The sequence below is a fragment of the Coregonus lavaretus genome, assembly GCF_964263955.1.
Source record: "Coregonus lavaretus genome assembly, chromosome: 25".
Classification (NCBI taxonomy): Eukaryota; Metazoa; Chordata; class Actinopteri; order Salmoniformes; family Salmonidae; genus Coregonus; species Coregonus lavaretus.
The window spans coordinates 6,400,589-6,419,912 of record NC_140012.1 but is presented as its reverse complement, the minus strand read 5'-3'; the positions used below and the strand labels follow the sequence as shown (position 1 = coordinate 6,419,912).

The window sequence follows — 19,324 nt, the reverse complement described above, 5'->3', positions numbered from 1 at the left end:
GAATAACTACACAATAACAATAACTTGGCTATTTACACGGGGTACCAGTACCGTGTCCGGATGGATATATTGTCATTTATCGGCATAGTTACAAACCCCCACCTTGCGACCCATGCAGACCCCACAGAAATAGTCAGCCCCTCAGCAACTTGCGCCACATATATTTTTAACACTCACACACTGTCCACGACACAAACTGTTCAAACCTCTCTTGTAGGCAGAGAGAATTTTGCAGTTTTAAAGCATATTTCATGCAAGTCTACATACTTTGCCATGGGGCAGAAATAAACCTTTGCACTTTTAAAGCTAATTTCCTGCAATTCTACACATTTTGCCATGTATTATGTGTGTTCATATGATAAAAACTGCTAATGTACCACCAAATTTCAAAATTGCACCTTCTGCATTCAACTATACAACTCTCAACAGTAATTTAAAAGCCTGACAGTTCCTTAAAAATATATATAATTTCGTTGAGGCGGTCACCTATTGAGTAAGGCTGAACTAGTCCATAGACAGCAGTCGACAGCAGAGACAACAGAACATACATACCAGGATAATGGCGAGCAACAGAGCCAAGAGAGAAGAAAATGTCAATAAGAGCAGCATTAATTAAGCCATATTGTCAGTGGGAACATCAATGGAAGAATTAGACCAGCCTTAAAAACAGAACACAAGTCAGCTGTATTTTTTCTATCTAATTAAATGGGCAGGCCTAAAGAAAGTAACAGACTGGTAACAACAGGCATTGGCAGGACTGATAACAAAGATGGGCCAACAGGTCAGTCTAATGGTACACCGTGATCTGAACACACTGTAGGACTGAAATCCCACTGCTGACACCATATGCCATTGTACATACATTGTATTCTCTTTTTCCTTTTTCATTAGTGAGTCGGGTTCTACAACATTTGTGGACGAATCAGTGTGGTTTTCATTAATCACCATTCTCACTGCGAGGCCCCCGGCCCCCATGGGTTATTACCGCTGATGCTCGCATGCCTCTGCCTCCCCGTAATTGATTTAAGCGGGGGAGTGTCATAAAAACGCCAGAGTTTAGCAGTCTGAAATAGTGCCTGGTTAAAAATGGCCCATAAAGTATAGGGTGTGTATGTGTGTGTGAGCCCGCATCCTAGTGTGTTTGTACTGTATCTATCCATTGTCGACTGCCTATTTTATTTTTTTATATTCGATTTAATTTGTTTCGATGGCGCATTAATATCCTGTTCTAGTTTGTTTTTAGGCTGTCTAGCTGTGTCTGTCTTTTTACTGCGTTTCTGTGTTTTTACTGTGTTTCCTGTAATGATAAAAGAGAGTAAACCAACAGCTCCTTGTCGCTCTAGGGCCGAAATGTGGTCTTTCAGCTGTTGCATCACTCTGGAGTCACCCACAGTGTGTATCATGTTGGTCTGTGTAAAGATAGGAGGAGGAGGAGATCCTCTCGTTCTGAATATAGATGGCTCCGTGACACAGTAGGCAGAGGCCATTCCCTGGCTGCCTCAGGATCAGGAGGGTAGTGGGGTTCTATAAACACTGAGCCTGCCAGTGCCAGTCTCTACTGCAGCAGTCTCAAGGTTTACAGTTCTACAGCTAACTCAGAAACAAGGAAGCGTCATCAGAAAATCTCTGGGAGTGTCTGATACAGTGTGTGTGTGTCTATCACTCTCTCTTGGTGGAGTTATTTTCCTCCTCCCCTGGACTGATTTCAGCAGTGTTTACGGCTGTTTAATTGAACACAAGAAGCTCTTTAATTCCATTTCTACTGCTCACCCTCCCCAGGTCTCTTGTTATTTATTTATTAGTCAGGGGCGGGCTACTAGCAGTCAGATACTAGTGTGTTAGCTTTGATCATGCTTCCAGTCAGATGGTTGCATGTTTGCAGGGCCGGCTTTAGCCTTTTGGAGGCCCTAAGTGAGATTTGGTTGGGAGGCCCCCCACCTCACGGCAAAACATTTTATTGCCCCCCCTCTTGACGATAGGGAGACATATTTTTGTTTGAAAGTACATTTTCATGCAAATGTTGCAGTTTTAAAGCTAATTTCCTGCAATTCTACACATTTTGTAATGACTTATGCCATGTTAATATGATATCCGAGTGAGAATGACTAACAAAATCAATGGGGCCCCCTGAAGGTCAGGGCCCCTGGGCACGTGCCCTGCATGCCCGGTCGGTATTCGGCCATGATTACTACAAGTTTAGATAGCTGGCTAGACTAACTACCAATGTAAAGATTGTTAGAGGACATGGCTAATTGAGTGACTGTCAGTGACTGACATACAGTGCATTCAGAAAGTATTCAGACCCCTTGACTTTTTCCACAATTTGTTACCTTACATCCTTATTCTAAAATTGATTAAATTGTTTTTTCCCTCATCAATCTACACACAATACCCCATAATGACAAAGCAAAAACAGGTTTTTAGACATTTTTGCTAATTTGTAAAAAAAAAAAAAAAACTGAAATATTACATTTACATAAGTATTCAGACTCTTCAACTCAGTACTTTGTTGAAGTACCTTTGGCAGCAATTACAGCCTCAAGTCTTCTTGGGTATGATGCTACAAGCTTGGCACACCTGTATTTGGGGAGTTTCTCTCATTCTTCTCTGCAGATGGGGAGCGTTGCTGCACAGCTATTTTCAGGTCTCTCCAGTGATGTTCGATTAGGTTCAAGTCCGGGCTCTGGCTGGGCCACTCAAGGACATTCAGAGACTTGTCCTGAAGCCACTCTTGCGTTGTCTTGGCTGTGTGCTTAGGGTTGTTGTCCTTTTGGAAGCTGAACCGTCGCCCCAGTCTGAGGTCCTGAGCACTCTGGAGCAGGTTTTCATCAAGGATCTCTCTGTACTTTGCTCTGTTCATCTTTGCCTCGATCCTGACTAGTCTCCCAGTCCCTGCCGCTGAAAAACATCCCCACAGCATGATGCTGCCACCACCATGCTTCACCGTAGGGATGGTGCCAGGTTTCCTCCAGACGTGATGCTTGGCATTCAGGCCAAAGAGCTCAATCTTGGTTTCATCAGACCAAATAATCTTGTTTCTCAGGGTCTGAGAGTCTTTAGGTGCCTTTTGGCAAACTCCAAGTGGCCTGTCAGGTGCCTTTTACTGAGGAGTGGCTTCCGTCTGGCCACTCTACCATAAAGGCTTGATTGGTGGAGTGCTGCAGAGATAGTTGTCCTTCTGGAAGGTTCTCCCATCTCCACAGAGGAACTCTAGAGCTCTGTCAGAGTGACCATCGGGTTCTTGGTCACCTCCCTGACCAAGGCCCTTCTCCCCCCGATTGCTCAGTTTGGCCGGTGGGCAACTGTAGGAAGAGTCTTGGTGGTTCCAAACTTCTTCCATTTAAGAATGATGGAGGCCACTGTGTTCTTGGGGACCTTCAATGCTGCAGAATTTTTTTGGTACCCTTCCCCATATCTGTGCCTCGACAAAATCCTGTCTTGGAGCTCTACAGACAATTCCTTCAACCTCATGGCTTGGTTTTTGCTCTGACATGCACTGTCAACTGCGGGAACTTATATAGACAGGTGTGTGCCTTTCCAAATCATGTCCAATCAATTGAATTTACCACAGGTGGACTCCAATCAAGTTGTAGAAACATCTCAAGGATGATCAATGGAAACAGGATGAACCTGAGCTCAATTTCGAGTCTCATAGCAAAGGGTCTGAACACTTATGTAAATAAGGTATTTCCATTTTTTTGCTAAAAATTCTAAAAACCAGTTTTCGCTTTGTCATTATTGGATATTGTGTGAAGATTGCTGAGGAACATTTCTTATTTAATCAATTTTAGAATAAGGCTGTAACGTAACAAAAAAAGTCAAGGGGTCTGATCTTTCCGAAGGCACTGTAACAAGAGAAAAACTGCTGAGGCACAACCAAATTTCGAAATTGCACCTTGCATATTCTACTATTCTTACTCTCAGGTCGGGGGCCTCCTAGCGGCCGGGGGCCCTAAGCAACCGCTTATGTCGCTTGTGCCTGGAACCGGCCCTGCATGTTTGCTCTGTTGATGCAAGCAATCAAATGTTAGCGCCTTGCCATTTCTGAAGGCTGAGAACAGCAAATACTGTAAATTCTTGTGTTTTCACAATCACAGACTTTGTTGTGAAGCCATTTTTCATCCCAACAGGCAGGCGCCCGTACAAACGTACACACACACCGACACGGACACAAATTCACACATGGACACACAGACATCAGTAATCTGAGCCATCTCCCTTCTCAGTCATCTCGCACACATATCACACACCGAGTAATATATCGGCTGAACGCCGGGGCCCCTCGCTGGCTGGGCCTGACAGTCTTGAGCTTGGAAGTGGCTTCCTGAAATGCGGCTAAAGCAAATGCATGTATGAGAATGAACCAAGAAAGAAAAAAGTCCCAGCCAATTTTTTTCCCTATTTCCCTTACTGTGTGTTTCACAGAGGTTTGTTTAAACACAGCCTATTCTGCCCCTGGCACTGAGGAGAGAGAGAAAGGTTGCAGATATGGCCAACGTTTTGCATAGGCTGAGTGTAGGGCACTAGGATGATAGGATGGGGAGAGAGTGAGGGAGGGAGAGAGGTGGAGGGAAGGAGGAAGGGAGAGAGAGAGAGAGAGGGAGATGGATATATAGAGGGCGAGAGAGTGAGAAATAAAGACAATTGAATTGAATTGAGAAAGAAATGAGGAGAAGAGAAATAGAGGAAAAGAGAGAACGTCAGAGACCGCTCAACCACTGTCTAGTGTTCAATCAGTCAGACGGCTCTAACACACTCCAATAGCCCAAGTCTATCAGAAGGCTGTGACACACTCAGGTGCTCCGCATCCACAGTTCCAAACACCAGATTCTAATAGGATCCTCTCCACCCGGGGACACAGAGGAGTCTGATCACTGTCTGGCCCCATATGTCATCGTCACATCGCCACGGTTACCATGTGGGGTCTTACACTGCAAATTGAACTGTAGCCAATCTACATAGAGACAGTATTTGCCTAACCTTCTACTGAAAGTGTGTTACACAAGTACCGGGAGCTGAGAATGAAGGTGAAGAGGTGGTGAAGGATTGGTCCTTGTTGGTAATTATGACGATTAGCAATCAATACATTCGGTGAGGAAAACGGAGACGTGTGAACGTTGGGTATAAGCTTCACCTTTTTTCTTAGTCAGGGTAGTGGGGTTCATGACTGTCTGACAGAGGAAGGAAGGAAGAGAGAGAGAGAGGGAGGAGGGCTGAGAGAAGAGGAGAGCGGGGGAATGGTCCTGAAAGGGAGCCGTTATTGAAGTAATACAACACCGGGAGGATGACGCGTTGACAAGCCACATCGTCGCCATGGTTATGGGTTTCCTGTGTGTCACAGCTTTCACATTTCCCTTTTACGAAGGGGGATTGAGAGAGGAGGGGGGTAGAGAGCACTGGAGTAGGGACAGAAGGATATAGATGGATGGAGAGATAATTACAGAGGAATGGATAGAAGGATGGGCTGGTGAAAAAGGGCTGATGAAAGAGAGGAGGGCTAAGGGGCCAAGGGAGGTGACACCAGTACCTGCGGATGTAGAGGTTGAAAGGGTTAACAAATGTAGAGAAAAACGAGATGGGGTGAAGAAAATATGGTGGGAGCAAGTAGAAGGGGATGGATGAAGATAATGGGATGAAATAGTGTGGAGGAGGCGGCTGTGCTGACTGCAGGGGAAAGATCACGTCGTTAACCCCCAGGACCTCTATTACCGTCAGCAGACAACCAGCCACTGAGGCTGACCCCAGAGCAGGTGTCACTTAACTGAGGCCAGCACTACAGTGGGGAGGGGGAGGAGACCCTGACCTGGGAACAGACCTTGGCCATAAATAAAAATTGTGGTCTACTAGCCTGCCATGCCAGTGCCCAAACTCCATAATTTCCATACCCGAGTACGAGTATAGCAGGGTAGTAGTATACATGTAGCATGAGTATTGCGGTAGTATGAGAGTAATATCAGTGTTGCAGTAGTATTTGCGTGGCAGTGTATTAGCATAGCGATAGCATCTGAGCGGTGAATCAGCTCCAGTGGCACCCAGGATCCACTGCTGTTCTTTGACAACTGGGCCCTCTAGTTCTTCTACGGCAGCAGCATTCTAGGTTACTGTGGCACAGACCGCAAGATGGTGGCAGCCAGGCCACCACAACAGCTCTCTCTCTCTCTAGTCTCTACTCTCTCTCTCTACACAGACAGAGCAAAACTCCTTGATTCATGTCGAACCCATGACTACATTTTCTCCCTTTGACGCACAGTGACACAAACAACAGCAGGAGACATTCCTCAAATGCCATGCATGAAAAGCACCATGCTGATGGCATCAGACCTCAATGAAAGGGAAAGGGAAAATAAGACCCTCATCCTTGCTATGGTTGGCATATATACACGTCAAAACTGTATAACGCTGTCCTCAGATCATCAGTCTTTATCTAGCAGGTGAAAATAGCTCTGATAAGGAGGGGAATTGCAGAGGAGATATTAATCGACTAATGATCGCATGGCTCATCGATGGTGGAGCCCTGGCTGACAGTTTCCTTATTAAGTGACATGGCTATATAAATAACCATTAGATCAACAGAAGTGTGTGTGTCTGTGTGTGAGTCAGTGTGTGTATGTGCCTGCATGGGACAGAAATAGCCTGAGCTCAGCACTGCTTCCTCCTGCAGACAAAGACTAATAAAAGTCCCTCGCGTAGCTACTCTCGCTCTCGTGCTGCAGAGTCTGATGTAGCAGCCCAATGTGCGAGGTACATGCAACTAGCTACACGTATTACTACTCCACTCATAGCCCTATATGGAGTGAAAGTAGACTAGACCAACATGAAGTCAACCTGCTGATCTAGGCCTATATGAATGTCTACACATCTGAGCCTATGAAAATGTACCCTTCACAGACAGTTTGAGGAGACAAGAACAACAAGTATCTCTTAGGGGAGAAAAGAATGGTCTACTCTACTTTCAAGTTGAGGTGTGCCACACATTATGGATAAATAGATGTTGACATGCACACACTCAGTTGCTTTCCTGGTCTAACATAAAGAGAGTTTTTCTCCACTGAAACCAGATACATTAAAGCAACAGAATTCCCTCTACCTGTGCACCTTGGATGAATTGCTCATAAATGATTCACTATGCATGCTGCTATTCGGAAACTTTGAAAACCACCACCATGACCACAACACATCCTTTTACCACATTGATATTCACACAATATTCCTTGGTGGCTTCTCACCTTCTTCTCGTACATAAACACACACAACTACTGAACAAAGGTAGGGTAAAACATGCACGCACACACACAGTTTTGTACTGCTATCCTTGTGGCGCCCAAAGAATTGATTCCCATCCAAAATCATATTTTTCTTAACCCTAAACCTAACCTTAACCCTAAACCTAACCATAACCCTAAAGAGCAATGAGCCAAGTAAAGCCCCCCCGGTCAAACCCTCCCCTAAACCGGACAACGCTGGGCCAATTGTGCGCCGTCCTATGGGACTCCCGGCCACGGCCGGTTGTGGCACAGCCCGGGAATTAACCCGGTTCTATAGTAACGCCTCTAGCACTGCGATGCAGTGCCTTAGAACGCTGCGCCACTCCGGAGAGCCAGCCTAACCTTAATTATATCCCTAACCCTAAACCTAACTCCTAAGCCTAAAATAGCATTTTTCCTCGTGGGGACCGGCAAAATGTCCCAACTTGCCAAATTCTCCATGTTTTACTATACTTGTGAGGACTTCTGGTACCCACAAGTCTAGTTAAACAAACACACACACCTCTAAGTCTGTCGATCAATGTGTTACTGATGGGCCCCTCGTGGCCCTTAGACCCTGCAGCAGATAATCGATGTCTCCCTCTCAGACAGAATGATTGCCCAATCTATCTCTCAATCAGCCAAATCCCCCGCTGGTGCCACAGAACAGTGGGATGGTCCAGCCAGCCAATAACGTGAATGAGGGATGGGGGGGGGGACTGACAAGATGCACACTAGACATTGATAAAATAACCATTAAAGTAGGCTTTGATTTAGCTAACAAAACACTTTAAATACTAAAACTGAAAAAAGAGGAGAATGTTCAAAGTTGAATAAATGCTTCCTTAGAGAGCTGTGAGAGTGCTTGAGGTTGTGGCTGTCTCAGTGCTGGACAATGGTGGAAAAAATGTCATACTTGAGTAAAAGTAAATATACCTTAATAGAAAATGACTCAAGTAAAATTGAAAGTCACCCAGTAAAATACTACTTGAGTAAGGTCTAAAAGTATTTGGTTTTAAATATACTTAACTATCAAAAGTAAATGTAATTGCTAAAATATACTTAACGCTACTTTTTCATAGACCCGACCAAATTCACATAGAAATGTGAGTTATAGATCTTTCATTCCCGTTGAAAGCAAGTCTAAGAATTGGTAGATCTGTTCTATGTGTCCTATTTCTATGCTTCCCGTTCTGAAGTTTTGTTTTTGCATATTTTACTTACGGTTTTGTACACCAGCTGAATATACAATATTTTTGGTTATGGAAAATATACTTCACAGCGGTTTAGATGGTACAATGATTCTCTACACAATGACTTCTTGTTTTGTCACATAAACTGAAATTAGGCTAACTATTAGAATTTTAGCAACCAGGAAATGGCAGAGCAATTTCTGCATAATGCATCATTAAGTATCAAAAGTAAAATAATAAATAATTTCCAATTCCTTATATTAAGCAAACCAGACCGTACCATTTTCTTGTTTTTTTATTTACGGATAGCCAGGGACACACTCCAACACTCAGACATAATTTACAAACGAAGCATGTTTGTTTAGTGAGATCAGATCAGAGGCAGTAGGGATGACCAGCGATGTTGTCACGTTCGTTGAGTACAGGATTGGACCAAGGTGCAGCGTGGTATGCGTACATATTTGTTTATTGAAATAAACTCAGAACAAAACAACAAAAGCAACATAACGTGACACTCACAATGGCTACACACAAACAAGAGTCAAGATCCCACAACATAGGTAAACAAAATGTCTACCTAAGTATGATCCCCAATCAGAGACAACGATCGACAGCTGCCTCTGATTGGGAACCACACCCGGCCAACATAGAAATACAAACATAGAATGTACACATAGAAATTCACACCCTGACCAAACCAACGAGAAACAACAGGCATTTAAAGGTCAGGGTGTGACAGATGTTCTCTTGATAAGTGTGAATTGGACCATTTTCTTGTCCTGCTAAGCATTCAAAATGTAACGAGTACTTTTGGAAGTCAGGAAAAATGTATGGAGTAAAAATAACATAATTTTCTTTAGGAATGGAGTGAAGTAAAAGTAGTCACAAATATAAATAGTAAAGTAAATTAAAGATACCCCAAAAAACTACTTAAGTAGTACTTTACACCACTGGTCCTGGATCTTAATACTGCAGAGCACAGCATTGCCCCATGGGTTGTTATGTGACCAAGAGGAACATCTGTCAATATTTCTGAGATACTCAAGGACTAGGAAAAAGACTAGACACCTAGACAGACGTATGGCACACAACAACACAGGTACAAGCTAGTGCCAAGACGAGTGGCCTACTGACTACAGTAAAATCATCAGGTCAGGACCAACCATCTCCGGGTAAATTAACTCATGACCACTGCTCCCTACAATCCACTAATTCATACCAAATCTAAATTATTTCATCCAGAGTTTAACCATTCATTTATATCACTGCTGCACAGGTAAACCAGGAAAACATGCCACTCCCACCTCTACAAACTGTAACACATGATCGTTTTTCAAATTTTGTACATAATGTTGATGCTACCGTCTCTTATGAACGAAAAGAGCTTCTGGACATCAGAACAGCGATTACTCACCTCAAACTGGATGAAGATTTTTCTTGAATGAGTCACGCGAAGGATATAATGTTGCTCCCATACAAGGCCCAAATCCCCTTCATTCGCATTAAGAATAGAAGGAAATACAGGGGGTGGACATCAGGGTGCCTTATGAGAACTCGTCGGCGAGTGGGGAACTCGCCTCTACCATCCGTTCTATTGGCCAACGTGCAATCACTGGAGAACTAACTGGATGAGCTCTGTTCGAGACTATCCTACCAACGGGACATTAAAAACTGTAATATCTTATATTTCACAGAGTCGTGGCTGAACGACGACACGGATAATATATAGTTGGCTGGATTTTCCGTGCATCGGCAGGACAGAACAGCTACGTCCGGTAAGACGAGGGGTGGTGGTGTGTGTCTATTTGTCAATAACAGCTGGTGCGAGATGTCTAATATTAAGGTAGTCTTAAGGTATTGCTCACCTCATGATAAACTGTAGACCACACTATCTACCAAGAGAGTTTTCATCTATATTTTTCGTAGCCGTCTATTTACCACCACAAACCGACGCTGGCACTAAAACCGCACTCAACGAGCTGTATAAGGCCATAAGCAAACAAGAAAATGCTCATCCAGAAGCGGCGCTCCTAGTGGCCGGGGACTGCAGGAAAACTTAAATCAGTTTGACCTCATTTCTACCAGCATGTCACATGTGCAACCAGAGACAAAAAAACTCTAGACCACCTTTACTCCACACAAAGACACGCGTACAAAGCTCTCCCTCGCCCACCATTTGAAAAATCTGACCATAATTCTATCCTCCTGATTCCTGCTTACAAGCAAAAACTAAAGCCGGAAGTACCACGCGGATGCTACGCTACAGGACTGTTTTGCTAGCACAGACTGGAATATGTTCTCAGTCACCGGCTTCATCAATAAATGCATCGACGACGTCGCCCCCACAGTTACCGTACGTACATATTCCAACCAGAAGCCATGGATTACAGGCAACATCCGCACCGAGCTAAAGGCTAAAGCTGCTGCTTTCAAGGAGCGGGACACTAATCCGGACGCTTATAAGAAATCCCGCTATGCCTTCAGACGAACCATCAAACAGGCAAACGTCAATACAGGACTAAGATTGAATCCTACTACACCGGCTCTGACGCTCGTTGGATGTGGCAAGGCATGCAAACTATTACACCCTACAAAGGGAAACCCAGCCGTGAGCTGCCCAGTGACACGAGCCTACCAGACGGGCTAAATGCCATTTATGCTCGCTTCGAGGCAAGCAACACTGAAGCATGCATGAGAGCACCAGCTGTTCCGGACGACTGTGTGATCAAGCTCACCGTAGCCGATGTGAGCAAAACCTTTAAACAAGGCCGCGGTGCCAGATGGATTACCAGGACGTGTACTCAGAGCATGCGTGGACCAACTGGCAAGTGTCTTCACTGACATTTTCAACCTCTCCCTGACCGAGTCTGTAATACCTACATGTTTCAAATAGACCACCATAGTCCCTGTGCCCAAGAAAGTGAAGGTAACCTGCATAAATGACTACCGCCCCGTAGCACTCACGTCGGTAACCATGAAGTGCTTTGAAAGATCATGGCTCACATCAACACCATCATCCCGGAAACCCTAGACCCACTCCAATTCGCATACCGCCCCAACAGATGACACAATCTCAATCGCACGCCACACTGCCCTTTCCCACCTGGACAAAATAAACACCTATGTGAGAATGCTGTTCATTGACTACAGCTCAGTGTTCAACACCATAGTGCCCACAAAGCTCATCACTAAGCTATGGACCCTGGGACTAAACACCTCCCTCTGCAACTGGATCCTGGACTTTGTGATGGGCCGCCCCCAGGTGGTAAGGGTAGGCAACAACACATCTGCCACGCTGATCCTGAACACGGGGGCCCCTCAGGGGTGCGTGCTTAGTCCCCTCCTGTACTCCCTGTTCACCCACAACTGCGTGGCCAAGCACAACTCCAACACCATCATTACGTTTGCTGACGACACAACGGTGGTAGGCCTGATCCCCGACAACGATGAGACAGCCTATAGGGAGGAGGTCAGACCTGGCAGTGTGGTGCCAGGACAACAACCTCTCCGTCAACGTGAGCAAGACAAAGGAGATGATCGTGGACTACAGGAAAAGGAGGGCCGAACCCGCCCCCATTCACATCGACAGGGCTGTAGTGGAGCGGGTCGAGAATTTCAAGTTTCTTGGTGTCCACATCACCAACAAACTATCATGTTCCAAACACACCAAGAAAGTTGTGAAGAGGGCACGACAACGCCTTTCCCCCCTCAGGAGACTGAAAAGACTTGGCATGGGTCCCCAGAGCCTCAAAAAGCTATACAGCTGCACCAGCGAGAGCATCCTGACCGGTTGCATCACCGCCTGGTATGGCAACTGCTTGGCATCCGACAGTAAGGCGCTACAGAGGGTAGTGCATACAGCCCAGTACATCACTGGGGCCAAGCTTCCTGCCATCCAGGACCTATACACTAGGCGGTGTCACCCAAGTCATAGACTGTCATCTCTGCTACCGCACGGCAAGCGGTACCGGAGCGCCAAGTCTAGGTCCAAAAGGCTCTTTAACAGCTTCTACCGCCAAGCCATAAGACTGCTGAACATTTAATCAAATGGCCACTGGGACTATTTGCATTGACCCCCCCCCCTTGTTTTTACACTGCTGCTACTCGCTGTTTATTATCTATGCATAGTCACTTTACCCCTACCTACATGTACAAATTACCTCAACTAACCTGTACCCCCGCACATTTACTTGGTACCTCGTTATTGTTATTTTGTGTTACTTTCTTTATTACTACTTTAGTTTATTTAGTAAATATTTTCTTTACTCTGTTTTTTTTTTTTTTTACTGCATTGTTGGTTAAGGCCTTGTAAGCATTTCACGGTAAAGTCTACACCTGTTGTGTTCGGCGCATGTGACAAATACAATTGGATTTGAAGACCTCACCTTCTAAGGTCTACTCTACCATGACCCCACATAGCCTGAGAATCCCTCAGTAGCGTCAGTCTACTACATCTTCAACCCCAGTGTGCCTTCATTAAATCAAATCAAATGTTATGCTTACTTACAAGCCCTTAACTCTTTCTTGAACTGCATTGTTGGTTAATAAAATATTTACTTAATAAACTAAAGTAAAAAATTAAATAAAAAGTAACAGAATACCACATGCCCCTCTTACCCACCTCCCATACCAGCAGTTCTCACCCCTGCCTCTTGCCTAAAATCCCGAGATAGAAAGAGTGCGGCTGGCTGCTGGCAGGAGACGGTAACCATAGAAACTTACCGCTGCTGCTTTGCTCGCTTACCTGCTCTTGTATGAGCTGAAACAGGGAGCTTCTATCCATATACTGGCCAGGGAGTTGAGAGGAGCCGCCGAGGACAAGGACATAGGGAGGAGCGAGCGGGCTGCTGCTGGTGGTGGTGGGTGGGGGGGGTGGGGGGTGGGGGGTGGGGGGGGGGGTAGGAGCCTAAATCGTAGCGTCAGCCCCCTTCACTACACGACACGGCTACGTCCCCTGCTCAAAGGATGGATAAACCCGGCTAGCTTGATTCCTGGTGGCCCCTTGCGCTCCTGTTAGCGCCGGGGCTAACTAGCGTGGTAATCAGCAGCGTCTGTGGTGTTGGCAGGGTATTCTGTGTTGCCAGTGCAGTGTGGATAGGAGGCAGCCCAGCAAAACAAGCAAACAGCAGATTCAGCAGCTCTCATTCACTGACTCTCAACCTTGCTCTCCTCTGCCCTACAGCACTGACCGCTCTCTCTTTCCTCTCTCCTCACTGACACTGCACTGCCTGCATACCAATGAGGCAGGGGAGGGAGGTGGCTCCTCTCGGCCAATGGGAACCGGAGGAGGTGGGGCCACTGGCTGCAGCTCCTCTCCTCACTGCAAAAAGGGCGTCTTGAAGACGAAGAGAGGATGAGCTCCACTGTGGCTGTGTGCCTACTACAGCCTCAGATAGAGATGCACTTAGGCACATCTAACACACATACAGAGAGAGAGAGAGAGAGAGAGAGAGAGAGAGAGAGAGAGAGAGAGAGAGAGAGAGAGAGAGAGAGAGAGAGAGAGAGAGAGAGAGAGAGAGAGAGAGAGAGAGAGAGAGAGAGAGAGAGAGAGAGAAAACACTGAAGCTACTTATGAACAGATTGTGAATATATGCATACGTGTACAGTACACATGCAGGCCTATCACATATTGTATACTGACAAACGTGAATACACATCACACTCGGATGCACACAGGAACCACACAAATATTACACTAAAGCACACTTACAGAACCATGACGAAATACCCTTCCTGTGTACCCCTTTACGCTAATCATACACACAAAGACATATTGTAGCACATGCAATCAGACACACACAAACATGCATTATTGACAGAGACAGTTTGGATGGCATACCAATTCCCCTCCACGGTATTGCGCAAATTAATACCACTGCAATAACACTTGGGCAAAAATCCCTGGTGTACAATAGATAATTATAAGTAATATCAGTACAAAGCCTTTATGTTAATCCAATACATAATTAAAGTAAATTATGAGGAGACTGGTGTATGGGGACCTGAACATAAAGGTCAGAACATCAGCTTGATGAATGGCGACTCGTAACCCCTTGTGTGGGCAGCCGTGGTTGGAGCAGTGCCATTACCAGACCTATTTCCTTAGAAGAAAACACATTATTATTCCGTATACATGTATACATCATAACCACTTCTCTTAAGGACAATGAGGATGGCTGGGGATACAGTAAATCCTGCTTCATAAAGTGAGCTGGTGTATTTGCTCCAATTGAAAGCTGTAGTAAGGCTGGTGTAGCTCAGCTATGACCTTATAGTGTATGAGGTCATCAGTGTGTAACAACAACAGGTCAGGATCCCCTCTCTGTCTACAGCCAAATGTCCCTTCTCAGATCCAGTGCCAACTCCCAGCTCCTATGATGCTCTGCTCTGCCTCTGGTCCAGTGACAAGACAGAGGCCCTCTGTCTGTTTGTCTCATAATTGCACCACACACTGCGACTCTCCTGCTCTTGGTAAATACATTCAGACTAAAGACCTCCTCTTAGACAACATCAATATGAATGTCCAGATATCCTCATTAACACAGTGAATCATGCTAACAGTTAAGACGGAATGCTGTTTTCTTCAGGAAATCAAATCAAATCAAATTTTATTGGTCACATGCGCCGAATACAACAGGTGCAGACATTACAGTGAAATGCTTACTTACAGCCCTTAACCAACAGTGCATTTATTTTAAACAAAAAAAGTAAGAATAAAACAACAACAAAAAAAGTGTTGAGAAAAAAAGAGCAGAAGTAAAATAAAGTGACAGTAGGGAGGCTATATATACAGGGGGGTACCGTTGCAGAGTCAATGTGCGGGGGCACCGGCTAGTTGAGGTAGTTGAGGTAATATGTACATATGGGTAGAGTTAAAGTGACTATGCATAAATACTTAACAGAGTAGCAGCAGCGTAAAAAGGATGGGGTGGGGGGGCAGTGCAAATAGTCCGGGTAGCCATGATTAGCTGTTCAGGAGTCTTATGGCTTGGGGGTAGAAGCTGTTGAGAAGTCTTTTGGACCTAGACTTGGCACTCCGGTACCGCTTGCCGTGCGGTAGCAGAGAGAACAGTCTATGACTAGGGTGGCTGGAGTCTTTGACAATTTTGAGGGCCTTCCTCTGTGGAGCCCACATGCGCCGAATACAACAGGTGCAGACATTACAGTGAAATGCTTACTTACAGCCCTTAACCAACAGTGCATTTATTTTAAACAAAAAAAGTAAGAATAAAACAACAACAAAAAAAGTGTTGAGAAAAAAAGAGCAGAAGTAAAATAAAGTGACAGTAGGGAGGCTATATATACAGGGGGGTACCGTTGCAGAGTCAATGTGCGGGGGCACCGGCTAGTTGAGGTAGTTGAGGTAATATGTACATGTGGGTAGAGTTAAAGTGACTATGCATAAATACTTAACAGAGTAGCAGCAGCGTAAAAAGGATGGGGTGGGGGGGCAGTGCAAATAGTCCGGGTAGCCATGATTAGCTGTTCAGGAGTCTTATGGCTTGGGGGTAGAAGCTGTTGAGAAGTCTTTTGGACCTAGACTTGGCACTCCGGTACCGCTTGCCGTGCGGTAGCAGAGAGAACAGTCTATGACTAGGGTGGCTGGAGTCTTTGACAATTTTGAGGGCCTTCCTCTGTGGAGCCCACAGGGCAAAATAAAGGTTGGGTGTCCGAGGAACACATGGTGAAGGACCAATGAAGAAGAGAAGGCAGGAAGCAACTGGGATGAAGCCAAGAAAACTTTCCAAAACAGGGTTCGCTGGAGATGCACTGTGGAGACCCTTTGCTCCACTAGGAGCTAAAACGAATAAGTCAAGTCAGGAACTGGAGAGCAGTCACAGTATGATGAAATGGAGTCAGATCATCCATGTAAGACATGATGCCCACATGGCCTCCCACAAATGCCACTCTCCTGTCAGGGAGATGGAGTGGCCTCTGACTGACAGAGAGACCAAACAAAGACAGTCTGTTCATCTTTAACAAGGCCCAAGAGCGTCAGGCAGACAGAGTGCTGGCTAAGGCCGGTGCGGTGTGAGACGGCCTGCGGAGAATAACGAGCCCTTTCAGGGGAAGAACAACGAACGTTAATTAGACCGCCAGTCAGCGTGCACTCTGTTCACAGGCTTAATGACCCCAGTGTCCTCAAGACAGCTTATCATGGTGTGTGTCCGTAGAATGGGTGTTTATTCATAGGTGTTAATGTATACAGCATGCGCCAAAGTGTGTGTGTATGTGTGTCTGTATGTGACCCCTTATAGCAAGCGTGTCTTCATTAGCGGATACAAGCCTATAAGTGTTAGTGTGGGTGGGTAGATGTATGTATGTACATTTTTCTAGCAGGTTGTTCTTCATTAGTGTGTGTACAATATATATTTTATGCAGTTCCACCTTCATTAGAGTAATATACATAGATGTGTGTCATTCTGTGTCTGTCGTGTTCTGCAGCTAACAGGCCCCGAAATGAAGATGCAAACTGGTTTTGGGATCTCTCTCTGGGGTAAAGTGGTCATAGGTGAATGATGGGAATAAACATGCTTGACCCTCTCGCCTTCAGATGTCGCCGATGGTTAATGGGCAGTGGGGGGAATCACCCTATGATGAAAATGACAGCCGAATGAAATCGGGTCACTGACTGACATCGTTTTAGTCCAAAGTGCTCTATTTTATGCAATCTCTAGGGAGGAATAGGGAGAGAGAGAGATTAGGAGAGCGGATGCAGTAGAGGAGAGTGAAACCAAGGGAAAGAGAGAAGGACCAAGAGAGAGAGTGAGAGGAGAATGGGGAGGAAAATTAGAGTGAAAACAAGTGAAAGAAAGTGAGAGAGAGGGAGGTAGAGCACAAACTAATGAGAGATTGAGCTCACATTCTTGCAGCATAAAATACATTGAAGTGTTTCTTCACAGGAGGAAGAAATACCCATGGTTGAGAGATTTTGCCACCACCCAGATTTAGACATGGGATCTGCGTTGCTCTGTAACATCTCTGTAATGTTCAAGTCCCACAGTATGTTCTGAACTGTTAAGAATATCATGCCACGTTTCAACATATTGGTGTCAGGCCAAAGAGGTTTGTTCAGTGAGTTGAATCAAGCCCCACTCCCTTTAAGCAGTTTCCAGTGATAAGGGTGGCACTGGAATAGCTGGGGAAGTGGAATAAGAAACTCAGAGAGAGGAGTGGAGAGCCCTCTAGTGTCTGGGAGTGCAGTTGCGACTTGCTAGTCCAACAACTAACACAAATTATCTTGGCAACCAGCCATGGAGTCCAACCACAGAACTGCTTTGGCATGTTGAATATGATCCTCAATGGGTGTTACCTAGGTTGACCTGGACCCAAACCACTGAATCGGTCTGTGTGTCTGATTCATACTGACTGCAGTACTGATGCTGCCTTTTCAACTGGCAGAAACCTGAGCACTTGCCCATATATTAGCATTTTGAAATTGTATTTTTATAACACATGCATTTTACTTCCTGGGTTCTATTTTAATAAACCCTCTTAGCGTTGGAGGTAGCGCTATAGTCCAGGGTGTGTCAGAAATATTTTGCTATTTCACAGCGGGAATTATGTGTGCAGGAGCTGGCGTTGTCACAAAAAGGCTGGTTTTTGATGAATAAATAATTTGAAGGCCTGTTGAGGATTGACTCCTCACTGGCCAGTCGGAACATGGTCCATGGCAAAATAAGTGGTTGCTTCAAGTTGTGTATTTACAGTCTTAGGTATTGCGTTGTCATCAACTCCAATTTGAATGTTAGTCCATTATAGCCTAGTTTGTGAAACAGCCGAAATAAACAAAATAACAAAATGTAGGCCTATCCCATATTTGCTAAATATGTTGAACATGTTTGAAGTCCACTAATTGAAAGTAATTGCATGGCTTCAATATGGAAATATACTGTTAGACATAGCATTCACACTTATATAAGGACTAGGGCTACTGTAAATGGCATTATGCCTGAGCCATGGACATGCCAAACGTTGTCAATAAGCAAGATTTAATTCAGTATTGATAAGGCCAAAAAATAGTGAATAATTCGAATAAAATTCTAAACAAAACAAATACTTTTTTTAAATAGGCTGTGTTTAATTACAGTTACAGGCACCATAATTGTTCCCTGTGGTCATATGATTTTAAGGCAAAGCAGACTATGGAGGATTTGACGCACATCCACATTTTTCACAGAAGCTGGACAAAGGTTCAATATAAATATAAAGAGAAAGGGGGAATATCCACTCACCATTATACTGCTCCCAAACATAATGTAACCATCTCACAGATCGTATTCACACTTCTCCAGAAATAGCAAGCGGCTCCTAAATTGCATTGCATGGGAGCCATGGACGTTCTCACCATAAAACCAGGATGGTGAATCATTCCAATAAGTTTGGGTTTTAATCAAATTAAACGAATAACAAGTTATCTGTTGTATCAACTAGCCTATTCCGGGCCCTGAGGTTCCTGCCTGCGCCAGTGAGCTCGGGACAGAAAGCTGTTTTTTTATGACATTTCCACTGGATGTATGGAATCATCAGATCATGATATTTTGCGCTTTCACACCGAGGCTTGGTGATTATCGAGGCCGGGAGTGTTGGAAAGATTGTTCAAATACTGAGGAACTATCATTCGCAATGGATGTAAAAAAAAACAGACTTCGTTACATATTTTACAATTGTCGTTGACTTGTGTGAGCCGAAGAAGAAATGAGTGGTGTACGTGGTGAGTTAAGACAACCAGAAATCGCGGGCTTCCAAACACACTTGTGATTTAAAACGATCTACAGCATAAATGTAAAAAAATAAAGAAGCTAATGATCCTCAGTGGCTAAGTCATGCTCCCTGGTGAAGTATTTTGAATGATTTTATTTAGACAGGAGTAATTATATAATTTTT

At 44.8% G+C, this 19,324-nt stretch overlaps 1 protein-coding gene across 1 annotated transcript in view; it reads right to left on the bottom strand.

Moving 5' to 3' along the window:
• LOC311100956 (rhomboid-related protein 1-like) overlaps window positions 1-13,220 on the bottom strand; it is a gene marked incomplete at both ends in the record, with an annotated part of 59,770 nt that extends 46,550 nt beyond the window's left edge. Inside the window, one exon of the mRNA XM_084141939.1 lies at window positions 13,182-13,220. Within this exon, the coding sequence (XP_083998065.1) occupies window positions 13,182-13,220 (39 nt within the window). The remainder of the gene's footprint in view (window positions 1-13,181) is intronic.
• Window positions 13,221-19,324: the final 6,104 nt, after the last annotated feature.